General features: G+C 49.0%; 4 protein-coding genes across 4 annotated transcripts; all 4 read right to left on the bottom strand.

Annotated features, from left to right (window-relative positions):
- Positions 1 to 1,576: 1,576 nt before the first annotated feature.
- TEOVI_000839100 (zinc-binding phosphatase, putative) lies at positions 1,577 to 4,195 on the bottom strand (the record flags this gene model as incomplete). Its single annotated transcript, XM_067222679.1, has 1 exon — positions 1,577 to 4,195. One exon carries the CDS (start codon positions 4,193 to 4,195, stop codon positions 1,577 to 1,579), a length of 2,619 nt encoding a protein of 872 aa, XP_067078780.1.
- Positions 4,196 to 4,975: 780 nt separating this feature from the next.
- TEOVI_000839200 (uncharacterized protein) lies at positions 4,976 to 7,942 on the bottom strand (the record flags this gene model as incomplete). Its single annotated transcript, XM_067222680.1, has 1 exon — positions 4,976 to 7,942. The coding sequence occupies one exon, from the start codon at positions 7,940 to 7,942 to the stop codon at positions 4,976 to 4,978; it is 2,967 nt and encodes a 988-aa protein (XP_067078781.1).
- A 503-nt stretch (positions 7,943 to 8,445) lies between these two features.
- Positions 8,446 to 9,201, bottom strand: TEOVI_000839300 (septum formation protein MAF homologue, putative; the record flags this gene model as incomplete). The annotated part of the gene is made up of 1 exon (XM_067222681.1): positions 8,446 to 9,201. One exon carries the CDS (start codon positions 9,199 to 9,201, stop codon positions 8,446 to 8,448), a length of 756 nt encoding a protein of 251 aa, XP_067078782.1.
- Positions 9,202 to 9,872: 671 nt separating this feature from the next.
- On the bottom strand, positions 9,873 to 12,608 carry TEOVI_000839400 (uncharacterized protein; the record flags this gene model as incomplete). Its single annotated transcript, XM_067222682.1, has 1 exon — positions 9,873 to 12,608. The coding sequence occupies one exon, from the start codon at positions 12,606 to 12,608 to the stop codon at positions 9,873 to 9,875; it is 2,736 nt and encodes a 911-aa protein (XP_067078783.1).
- Between the last annotated feature and the right edge of the window lie 59 nt (positions 12,609 to 12,667).

Here is a 12,667-nt window from a genome sequence, read left to right on the forward strand (position 1 = left end):
CTCTTCTCCTTATATTTTTGTTTGTTTATGTTCTTTTCCCTCTTTTTTGTATGTGTAACCTCTGGGTCGCACTCGTGCCTTCCTCAGTTGATTAATTAATGTGCTTGTTCTCCTTGAGTGCTATATTGTTGTTGTTGCTCTTTTTTTTTCTTTTTTTTTTACTTTTCCGTCTTTATGTTTGTATATATATATATATTCCTCTTTATCTCTCTCTTTTTTTCTTGGATTGCGATATGATGTTTATGCGAAAATCTATAAAATGAAATGCTTGTACCGAATAATTTCTCTCTTTTATTTACTCTTGTTATATTTTGGTGGTAATGAGCAAAAACTTTTTCTTTTATTTACTTAGATCCTATATATTTTTTCCTTTTTGGTCTTCTCTTGGTCTTCCTTTTACTTTCTCGTATGTATGACAAAACGGAAAAGAAATGCAAAAAAAAAAGAAGGGGAGAAATATCCGGATTTAAACGTATTTTTCCTTTTTTTTTGAAAATCCATTAAATTTTTTTTTCTCCACATATAAAGAAGAAAATAATGATTTACACTTTACTCACGTAAGCCTGTGCATGTTGCATATTGCATGTGCAGGAAAAGGGAGTCTCAAATATTTGGCATCGCTAATAATTTCAGTAACAGCACCTACAGGAAAACAGAGCAACCAGAGCCACAACGCCAACGACAACAACGAAAAAAAAAACGGAATACAAAAAAGAAAAAAAAATTAAACAACAAAACAAAATGGAAACAGAAAAGAATTTACTTTCCAGCCTGTCCAGTAAATTACAAAATACATGAATACGAATATGTACAAATATATATATATATATATGGGAGCGGATGTGCGCACATCCTTTTCAAAGCAATGGAGTGAAAACGCGGGCGGGAAGGGAATATAAAAAGATAAGTTGAGAATGAAGGGAAGAAACAAAAAAAAAGAGGAGGAAAAAGGGGGAAGTGAAGATTTAAATGCATTTCCTTCACACATACATACATGTGTATTTATTTACATATAAATGTATATATACGTGTGTACGTGTGCGTGTGAAGTTTCTTTAGAGACACAAATGTTCCTAAATTCCGCTTTAAGAAACAAAACAAAACAAAGTAAAAGTACACAAAAGCATATTCCTCATCCCCTTTTCGCCTTTCTTTTTTCCTTCCTTGCACCATTATCACAGTCCCTTTACCGTTGCTGCTCCTTCTTAATCCTTCTTCTTTTGCATTGTTATTACCATTATTTTCCCCTTCCTTTTCTGTTGCCCTCTTCAACAAACATGATTCAGTTTTTTTCCTTCTTGAAATTAAATAAATGATTAATTAAATGATCAATTAAATAATTCTTTCTTTTTCTTTCCCATCCTGTTGATGCTGTTTTTTTTTCTCTCGATTTATTTATCAACTCATTTCACAATTCCCTGTTCGTTTTTTTCCCCCTTCTTCCTTTCTTTTGTTCCCCTCACTCTCTTCTCCTCGTCGCCCTCCTCACACACTTATATTTTTATTTTATTTTATTTTATTTTGAAAAAGAGGGAGAAAGAGATAGAGATAGAGAGAGGGGAAAAAAAAGAGCTTTCTATGCACTATTTAACTTGTGTGCACTATAGCAACTACGGCAGAGTTTTTTGCCCTTAACTTCAGTTTCCATACAGTCACTACAATGGATGTGTCCACAGTGACTACACCGCACAGTAGTGAATTTACTAAGCAAACCGAAAGTTTTATGACACCAATGACACATTTTCGGACCACTTGACCGTGAAGTTGAATCCACGCCTTGGGGAGGGCGCTGCACTTCGAGATTTTGTTGAAGGTTCCTCATTTCAACCACCTCCCGTTTTCGGGCTTCACAGGCCTCACGGATGAGGTCATTAAAATATTTTTCCCATTCCTCATGAAACTTAACTCCGACAGGTGTTGTGGTACCCCTTTTTTGGTGCATGTGTTCGTATGCCAATGCATCGAGCAACTCGGTGCTGCCGGTGTCACCATCATGGCGCAAATAAAAGGATTCCCAAAATACAATGCGCTTGCTACTGCAATTGGGGGAGATGCGATTGATACCACATCCTTTCCTCTTTGATATGAATTCCCACGCCGCCGCTGAGTCATATGCGGGGTTAACAAAGTAAAGCGGTGCTTTTCCCTCCCGTTCCCTCAATGCAGTCCGCACAATATCAGTCCATATGGAGGCTGTGTTCAAGCGAACTCCCTCAAACATTCGTTCCTTTTCCCCGTTGCAGAGGAACGTTCCATGAAGACAGGCATAAACCTCAGTGCTCAGATATTCCAGCAGCCGCGGGGTGAATTCGAAGCGACGCGGGAATTGCCTCACAATTTGAAACACTACATCCATCCACTGCACAAAGATGGGTGAGGGCTGAAGTTGCTGCTGCTGCTGATGTTGTTGTTGGCTTGGAGGTTGCGCTTCCGTGTCTGACGCTGAAACACCAGGGTCCAAGACATAAACCGTGTCTCCCTTCACTTGGTGACTGCAACGCTCAGCAAACTTATGGCCCATCGAACAAAATTCCTTTTCCACTAACACACAGAACCCCACAATGGTTCTGTAAAAAGGATCCAACAGGAGCATTGCGGTCGCGACAGTCTGCGGGGTGCGATCCCAGCCATCCGTGCAATGTACGAGGCAAGACTCACCACGCTCAAGCGAATCCGCAATGTTATTCGAGCACTGCATCACATTCTGTATATGCTGGAGCCATTTGGTTTCATGCAACTTTTGAAGGAAGCCACTTTTCGGTTCCGTTCCGCTGAACCGCTGAATGAGCTCCTTCAACTTTGCAAAGGACTTACTGACGGCATGAATATTTTCAATGTTACCAAACCTCACGTCACAAAAGTAGTGCGTGGAACCGTTTTCATATCCGCCACCTAAGTTAGCATTACCCAGCGCTGCAGAATACGGGCGACAATCCATAACTACGAGTGTCCGCTGCCGCCGTGGCAAATCCTCCTGCTGCTGATTAACAGGGGAGGAACCGCAAGTTTCTTTTCCCGATGTCTTCCCCTCTTCTACGTCCGTGTCGAATAGGGGTGGCGGAGGTTTTGTGGAGGTTTGTGCCACAGTTTCCACCACGGCTGCTGCAGCAGCACGGGTTTTGCTCATATCTTGATTGGGCGCAGCATTATGTTCGGTGTAGTCGTTAGTCAACATGCTGCACAACTCGCCGTCGGCGCGCATCAACGACGAGCGCGTGAGTGGCTGTGAGCAACGAGCTAATGCGGCGCCATTGCGGAGGTAAACAAACGACACCGCCGGAATGCGTGCGCGTGAACGGGCCGACATAACATCTAATAGCAGTTCATCACTGGCAGCATTGGGCACTACGATACGGAAAGGATACGTTGGTGTCCTACCGTACCTATTAAGCGGCTGTTGAACTCGCGTAAGCCGAAACCATGGGCGCAGGTCCCGCATCGGCCCCGCCCGTTGTGTATCGCTAACGCTTGGTATTTCACTACCCGGAGAAAGACACAACTGCCGCTCCAGTTCCCGGTCCTCATTGTACAAGTTCCAGCCAAACTCAACAGAATTGATAAGATCCTCATCCGCGTTGCCGCCGCTGCCTCCTTCATGGTTGTGTCCAGCATCGCCGCTTGGGTCTTCAACTTCAGGGCGGCCCTTGTATCTCTTTGCATAGAGTTCAAAGGCTGGCATATCCTTCAGATGCTGGACAACGCGAAGTGCCTCTAAACTCCTTCCAGTACCCTCCATGCGTTTTCCCTGTAGCAGAAGCTCCACATCCCAAAGATGTTTTGTGCAAATCTTCAGCTTGTACGCCGGTAGTTCCGCTCCCCCTTTGGAAGCTGCCGACGCTTCCGCTACGCCCGTATCCGCCTCGGGTATTGTTTGCCCGCGGCCCTGCTGGAACACGGCGCGGAGTGCCGCCGTCATTGCCACACGCGGTGCACTCCACGATTCAATTGAAAGCAACGGCATGGAGAAGTGAAGGCCTTCACATTTGCCGTGTTCGTCCTTATCCTTCTCGTTGCTACTGGGTAACTCGCGTATAGTAAAACGATAGTTTGTTATTGTGAAAGCGCAGGCGACGGGTAGGCCTTCCGTCACTGTTGGTTGAATCAGCGCCGCCGCCTCACCGTCCGCGTTGCAGTGCTGAAGATCGATGGAAGCCCTCTCGCCGTCCAATGGCCCACATGGCGTACCCAACGACATGATGTTTCACTTTACCCGTTTCGCTCGCTGTTGGTGTAACTTTGTTTGCTGGCGTTGAGTGTTTCCCCCTTTGAAAGCTACCGTTTTTTTTTCTTTTTTCCCCTTCGACCTAACCCTAACCCCCCTTATCAACCTAATGAATAATACATGCGGGTAACGAAAGAAGGGGGATATGATGAAGAGAAGAAGTGATAAATAAGTAAGAAGAAATTGGTGCCCAAAGGACGCCATTGTGCAACACGTATCGACAGTGGTGTGTTTGTGTGTTCGTTCATGTGTCTGGCATAGGGGCAGTGCACCCAAAAGGTGAAACACCACGCACACGCACACAAAGAAAGGAGAAAATCGCACAGGCACAGAAAGTAGAGGTGTAATAAATACTTTGTGCCGAAAGGGGGAAAAAAAATAATAAATAGCGTGAAAAAACACCGCGTTATACACTTCTTTTTGCCGTTGGCAGAGGTAGGAGGGGAGGTAATATGTGTATTAATATAAATATATATATATATATATTTAACGTGTTTACCAGGGAGCCGATTCCCTAACACGAAAAGCAAAGCTCTTGCGAGCACGTGCATCGGATAGCACGGGCGCTTTACTGCACAGCAACAAGATTTACTTGTTTGGAAGTGCATGTAGTTCGAGCTGGAAGAAAATAAAGGCACACAGACTAAAGGAATTGGGATTGTCACTGTTTGACGATAGAAATTAAAGTAACAGAAATAACAACTGACAAAGACGACGCCCACCTGAGTTTTTTTTTCGAGGCGCTCTGACGGATCAGACACTTGACGCACTAATTGAACTGAAAGACGCTCCGTCAGCGTCATCGCTCCCCGCACTGTCACCGTGGACAACTTTGCTACCATTGCTACTCGTTGGCATGTGGCGTTTCCAGCCGCCGTTGCTGAATTCATGTTGCTTTACTCTCCTTTCGTTAGTGGCACGGGACTGTGGGGCCGGCTCCTCAGCGGGCATGCCGTCAGCCGTCGGGTCCACATGAAGTGATCGTACACCCAACGGAAGGGGAAGTGGTGTGAAATTGGAGCCCGGAGGTATTAATGTTGTGGTTGGCCCAACATTATGCCTTGCAAGCAGTTCTGCAATACGCTCCCGTACCGGCAGAATAAACAACGGTTGCCCGCCTACACCATGCGTTGTTTCAGCTGAATCCTGAGCAGGTATCTTTTCACTATCAACTATCACAGAGAGTCTGGGACCACACTCACTTGCTTGACTCTTGCCATCGGCTTCAGGTGCTGGTACGTCAAGTATGCCGGGATAAAACACCCATGCATCCCGCTGTGCTCCCGCTGTTACCGTAGATTGACCGCCCTTTTGTTGATGTTGTCGTGGCTCAACGCTCTGCTTAGAATGCCGTACGGCTGAGGAGGCGTCTGCTACCGCCGCCTTCAGTCTATCCGCGACTGCGGTTGTATTTTTTTTTGATGCCCTGTTGTCCTGCGGAGGGAAGCGTAACGCACTCATTAGTTCTTCAGTTGCATATTCAGCAACCATATTGATGACAACATCCATGTCGACGCGGATTGTCACCGGTGGCTCATCCATCGGTTGTGTGCGTAGTGGCTGTAAGTTGGCTTGTCCTCCTTCCTGTTGGCTGCCATGCTTTGGACGCATGAGTCGTATCGTATCGCCTTCAGTATTGTGGCAAAAATGTGTGGAAAGCTCCCCGGCATTGTGGCGTTGCTCAAGAAGTTCTGTAGCATACCGATATAACTGCGGGGCACCGCAAAAAATGGAGCAGTTAACAAGAATTACGAGTGACTGATGCGACCACGCCACGTGGAGATCCGTATTTTTTTTAGTGTCTGAGGCAAACGACTGCAACATATCAGCGACCGCAAGCGCGAAACTGAGTTCTGCTGCTCCGCACCCCTGCAGAAGGGCTCCCATAACCCTCCCCACTTCCACAACACACGTTGCGGAGACGTCACTATTGTCATCCCTGCTTTTACCAATAACTGAGAGCAACCATTCCTTAGCCGTAGCGACGTCACGTCCGTCTGTCAAAAGTGGCGACTGGTGCGCCTCCAGTTGCTCAGTGGATGAATCCGCCGTCTCTCGCACTTTCCGACCCTTCACAACTCCCGCAAGTTCGTCCGGAGGCGTATGAACGGATGGAGGGGCACCCGAAAGGAACCCTGCAAGCACCCGTGCGATGTGTGGCCGCATGCTGCCACTGCTTTGAAGGTATGGCTCGATAAATGAGGCAGCGGAGAGTTCGCTGCGGTCGGCAAACGGAACTGTCCGAATGTATGACGCCGCTTCCGCCAATGCTTGGAGTGCCACAGTGACCACAGGGCCTTGTGTGGAGGTCGACAACACCCTCTGCAAGCAGTAAAGAAGTTTAAGCAGAAGTTGGTGCAGTTGAGGGGCGTTTTGCCACCTGTATGCGCACTGCAGTAATCGCAACACCAACTTGAGATGTAATTCAAATATTTCCATTGCTGGCCCATCGACAAGGCTCGAGTCTATCAACACCGCGTCAGTTGGCCACTCGTCGATCAGAATTTGTGGTGTTCGACCAATCATTCGCACTTCACTCACACACACAACCAAGGCCTGCAAGACACCTGAAAGCACACCTGCGGTATTTTGAGCCATCATTCCTCTCTTCCCTTTTCCCCTTTCCCGCTTGCTTACAGAGCTCGTGGACACTGCCTTCTCTTTGCCGAAGTCATGGAGAAACTTGCATACGCAGAAGCCAAGCCGCTGTGGCCGGCGCTCCATCGCGTAGGTCAGCGAACGGAACACAACACAGGGAAAGAGCGGTGGTGACCACACACGATGAACGGTGATAAAGTTTTGAACACTCTGCAGGAAGGCACGTATATTGACGCTCGGCACACAAGATGCAATAGCGCCAATTCCCCATGCAGCGGCGGCAATGCGCACAGCTGTGCACTCATTTCTGTCATCAGGTAGCAACACACTGCGGAATGGACCCCCGTCGGCGCCACCGTTACTATTGTAACTCGTAGATGCGCTGAATTCATGCATATCGGGTGCGTGAAGCATGTTGAACTGTTGCTCCTGCATCGCAGGGCCGCCATTAGACACCGCATGCAAAAGGTTAAGCAAAAAGGCCGTTTCCACCCCTCTTACACTGTTTGCAAGAGCACCCTGCAGGCAAAAAGCAAGGTTTCCCAGTGCCACGACGCCCGCATGATGGCAGCGCATCAGTTCCATGGTAAAACCACCACCACCGTCTTCTGCCTTTGAATCGTCACTACTTTTGCGCACCTCTGTCAGTCTCTCCATGCACATCTGCAGTAACGGCGGTAAGAGCCGGGCTTTGCTGTGGTTAAGGAGATGGCATGAGTGTTCCCTATCGTGGTGACCAACAACTTTGAAACACAGGGCTGTAATCACATCGGCCACTGCAATGCGTATTTCCGCCGTGTACCGTTGATTCAACAGCCGGGCGCATATATCAATGGAGTGGGGAACAAATCCACTCACCTCACTGGAGTTCACAATGAGTTCTTTTAGCATTTTCAGCCCAACGAGAATTCGTTGCGTGTGTTTTCGCCGTTCATCCTGTGCTAGGAGCTTGGATATCTTTCGGCATATGCGTGGGATACGCTCCGGGTTGCTTGCCACGTAGTTTTCCAGTTTCCCGAGGGTATCCTGCACCGGGCTGTCGTTTTTTCTATCGCTTGGGTACGCGTCAACAACAAAACCCTTGAACCGCGGTGGTTTCGTGCGGATGCATGCACATCCCATTCCCCTTACTACCACTGACAAGAAAAAGAAAAAAACGAGCCCTCTATCCCTTCCTGGATTGTCTCCTCCTCCCACTCCAAAGAGCACTAGTTAACTAGTTTCCCACCTCTCTTGGTACCCCTTTTCAGTTTCCCTTCCCTTCGCTTCGACAAACATTCGTTGCGTAGACCAATAAGAAGGATATATATGTATATATATATATATATACGGATGTAAATGTGCATATCCCGTCTAATGGGGGGAAAACATGAGGTGTTACGGGCAAGTTTGGGTACTGTGATGGAGTGGGTTGAGGGAACTTATGGGATATTGCACCCGATGCCTGTAGCCCACCTTGTGAACATTCATGAAGCAGCCCAGGCAACCAAACGCATATCTTTGCGTGCCAACCTTTGGAAGAGGCCGCCCTCCTCCTGTTCTTCTTCATATCTCCTCTTCTCTTTCTGTGTTTTGCTTTCACATTGACAAGGATACCGCAAATATGTGCCATCGTGCTAGCTCCACTAATTGTGTGAAATTATCCCCTCATCGATGAGTTTGTCAAACAAAGCACACACAGCCTGAAGCGGAAGCCCCATAACATTGTAGTAATCTCCCTCTATAGAGCGGATCATGCAGGCAGCGATACCCTGAATACCATAACCCGCCGCCTTACCAGCCCAGTTATCTGGGCAGCTGGTGTAAGCCAATATTTCAGCTTCCGACAACACCGCGAAGTGCACGGTGGTGCACACCTTCAACTCAAACCAACGTATCAACTCCTCACAGTTGTCCCCGACGCCTCCATCGTCATCTGTGGAGTTCTTTCCGCACACCACAGCAATGGCGACGCCGGTCCACATCTCATGTGAGTTTCCAGACAACCGTCGCATCGTGGCGGCCGCCTCCTCGCGGGTCGAAGGTTTCTCAATGATGTCGATTGTACCGTCGCCCTCGTGAGCGGGCATCGTCGAAACGGTATCAGCCGCAATGAGCACATCAAACGGCAAGCGACTGCGTGAACCACTTTGCGTTTTCCCACTGCCACTGTTGGCCGCTTCCATTTTCTGTCTAATTATGTGTTTAGCTTTCAGCTTTGCAGTGCAGAGAGCGTAATCCCCACCGCACTTGAACTCACTCTTTGGTAAATCCTCTGCAACACCCGATGGACATACGTGGACATCAAGTCCGATGATTTTAAGTATTTCTAGGCGCCGCGGTGAGGCAGACGCGAGCAAAATACGCTTCTTTCGAAGAAGTTCAAGATGCTGTAGCACCATTAAAGGCCGGCAAAAGGAGGACTGGTGCTGGTCACGGCTGCTACTGGAGAATAACGAGTAGAAATACTCCCCTCTTCCTTCCCTTTGCCGCTTCGTGTGCATGTTTGTGGATGTATGAGGGACCAGGCACGTGTGCACATGCAAGGCAGAGCGGAAGCAGATGGAAAAAAAAAGACGTAATAGCGGGATGTTTGAACTTTCTGCTGTTGCATACGAAACTGAGAACGTGTCAAATAACAATGTTGCTCAAGTGAGAGAAATGACTGGTACAAGCACATTTTTTGTCTGATGTTACCTCCACTGTTTCCCATCTGTTCACTACAAGTTTGTATACCTGAAGTGAAAGATGTCGGCAACATCAAACAGAGGTAACTGACCATGGCTAGTCCAACTGTCACCACAAGGAAGGGTTCCGCTCCCTTCCTCACGTGCAACATGAGAAACGAGCACGGGAAAGTTATATCAGTGTATATATGTATATACGTTTGAGTCTGCCCTAACACTACCAATTGGCTGCAGTTGGCGTAGCAACAACGATCTGTTCGATCAACTCAGAAACAACCCACGCCAGACGTATGACATAACCTCAAATTACGTCCCCTTCAAAGCCCCCCAATATTTTATCCTGCCCATCACACCTTTCAGCGCCATGTTGCTTTACCTCCCCGCAGTTAATTTCCCTTCCTTCCGCCTGCTTCACCACCTTTTCTACCGATCCGGCCGCTGTTGAGCTCCTTTATGCGACGCTTGAACAATGGAGATGCCTCCGCTTCTGGAATGTTCAACTGGCCAGCTGCATCACTTGCGACGGAGGAGTTTAAGGGCGACAGCGGCGTTCCCTCCCTTGACCTTTTGGTACTGCGCACACTTCCCACAACAGCAACGTTATCGGCTGGTGACTCGGCGCCACTCGTATTTTCAGTGCGAATGCCCTTCTCAACAGTTGATGGCCAACTCCATCTAACGCCCTCGACAACCTCCGCTTTTTCCCCCAACCCCGTGTGACGGTTTTTACCCTTCCTGCAAGGAGCCTGTTCGGAAGTGGAACATGAGGCACCCTCCAGTTCTTGCTTTGTTGGTGTGGCCATTCGCTGTCGAGGAGGTTCCGCCTGCTTCCCACGCCGCTTCCTTTGGCCAGGAAGGCTCGGCGTTTCAAAGACGACGTCCTGCAGACGCTCAATTGGATGCACGACGATACGACTTTGTTGCTTTTCCATTTCATCCGTTGCCGAGACTGCCGCGCTAACAATATTGTTCCCTTCGCCGATGAGTTCAGCAGCTTCGCGCAGCACACCTGCCACACGCGCCCACCGTGTCTCATCACGAAGCGGCTGCGCGCGCTCGAAGGCTGCGGTCAGTGAACCATCTGCCTCACATAACGTTTCCAGTAGAACCTGAAGTCTAGCCGCAGCGGACAGCTGTTCATCAGAAGAATTGTCTGATGCGGGAGGAGTAGTGCCACGGGAAGCCCGTTTAGGCTCCAGCGAGGACAGTAAATCCCCGGCTCTCTCCACAACGGTGACAGCATTCGCGAGGCACGGTTGCAACACTGTGCTTTCGGGGAGAAGGAGCGTTTCGCGGAGCTCTACCTTTTTGTCACGGTGAATGAGAATGCTCCTCACGCTAGAACGCAGTTGGTGTACTCGCGTGAGCCACGCGTGTTGTCTGTTCTTGAGTGTCTCTGTTACCTCAAAGGGTCCTACGTACTCACCAATGTACTCACACTTCGCACGATACAACCCATTACTGACCTGAAGATGTCGTGAAAGCGCTTCTTCCACATTATTGACGGCTGCGTCCAGGCAACTGTCTAGTGGACAGGGACTATCTGTAGTGGCCCCGCTGCCCTCGTCATTTCGACTCGCACCTCTATCTTGGATTGCGGGCTTGACGTATGGTTGGAGAAGCGACTCTAGTTGCGTCAGCGTGGGTTCCACAAAGTGTGGGATGCTCAGAGTCTCTTTTGCATCCGCGGTGAGCTGCTGAAGTGCCTTCAGTTTGTCGCGGACTCTGACCATCATCTCTCGACCCTCCAGCGATGAGGCCAACTCATCTGGAGCTGGAAGTTCTGCAAACTTAGAGAGATCGGTGTCGAGCCTCTTAGCCAAGACCTCTAACAGCTCTTCACGATTGCTGCTGTATCTAATACTATCACTCGCCACATCAAGCAGTTTTGCCTCTGGGACGTCATCCTTAATTTCTTCATCGGACGCTGGCCGCGAGTAATACACAACCGAGTTCTCATGTTGGTATTTCTCGTGCAGTTTGGCCACGTCGCGGACGAGGCTTCCTGCAAGGGGAAACACTTTCATCATATCTCCTTCCTCCAACAGGTCCGCCAGCTCGTTAATCGACTGACATCCCTGTTCTTTTGCACCTGTCCCTCCGTTTCCAACAATGCTAGCACTGATTTGTCCAAGTAGCTGGCGGACACTTCTCATCGCATCGGAGGAAGATGATGGCGGAGCTTTCTGCGAAGTGGCATGCCCTCGAAGAACAGCAGGGCAATCCACCTGTATTTTTTTCAAGAGCTTCATGGCGTACATGATGTGTCCGAGCACAAGTGACATATCAGGCACCTTGTCTAAGCGGTAGTAATGTTCCGCCATGTGGCGGTGATACGCCGCCGTCAGAAGCCTTGACATAACTGTTAGCAGCAAGGACATTGCTTTCAGTCCTAGAGGCACTGCTGTCGTTGCTGCGGCATACGCAAGCTTAGCAAGGGTGTCATGCTTCTTGGATACGGCCCCTGAGGTTGTAGAATAGACGTATTTCGCCGTTGCTACGCACAACTCTGCCAGCTCATGTATGGAACGGAAGTCAAGTTGTTTCTGTAATGAATGACGATCGACAGCAGGCAGCAACTCGTCGCCGCCCTCCGCTAGCGCCTGTTCCGCAAGGAAGGCAAGTTCTGCACCCATAGTGAAGCTTTTAAAGGCAGATTTGCTGTTGGCAAGGGGAGATGAAGACGGCGTTTCTGCTGCTGTCATCATACCGGTGCCTGCTGCATCTGCATGTGCGCGGGACATCGCCGCGAACCCCGCTTCGCAATTGCTAACACTGGCGTTGTAGAGCACCACGAAGAGTTCCATTGCTGGTCCGCTAATTGGAAGCGATTGCTCTCCCACGATAACTGGCGGCGGCGCGAGCATATGCCGCAAAAGCTTTGGCCACTGTGCTGTTGCATGATGGAGTGAAAGGAGCAACCCACTGTGTAGCTTCGCGTTGCGGACTCCGGCCGCCGCATCGCAGTAAATGCTTGGAGGCGATGCGCTATAGGAAGTGAGTGCGTGGAGTGCATTGGTAGCAGCCACACTTGGCGTGGCGTCAATGAAACTCAGCGCGCGCACTACCAACTTTTCCCACGACACTGGTTCTCCGCGTGTCGCCAGCGCAAATGCACTCATCTAATCACGGCTGATATCGTCGCCTGTACTTTTTTTCGCTTATTTCCTTTTTTTTTTGG

This window comes from Trypanosoma equiperdum (assembly GCF_001457755.1).
Source record: "Trypanosoma equiperdum strain OVI genome assembly, contig: ctg_1675, whole genome shotgun sequence".
Taxonomy (NCBI): Eukaryota; Euglenozoa; class Kinetoplastea; order Trypanosomatida; family Trypanosomatidae; genus Trypanosoma; species Trypanosoma equiperdum.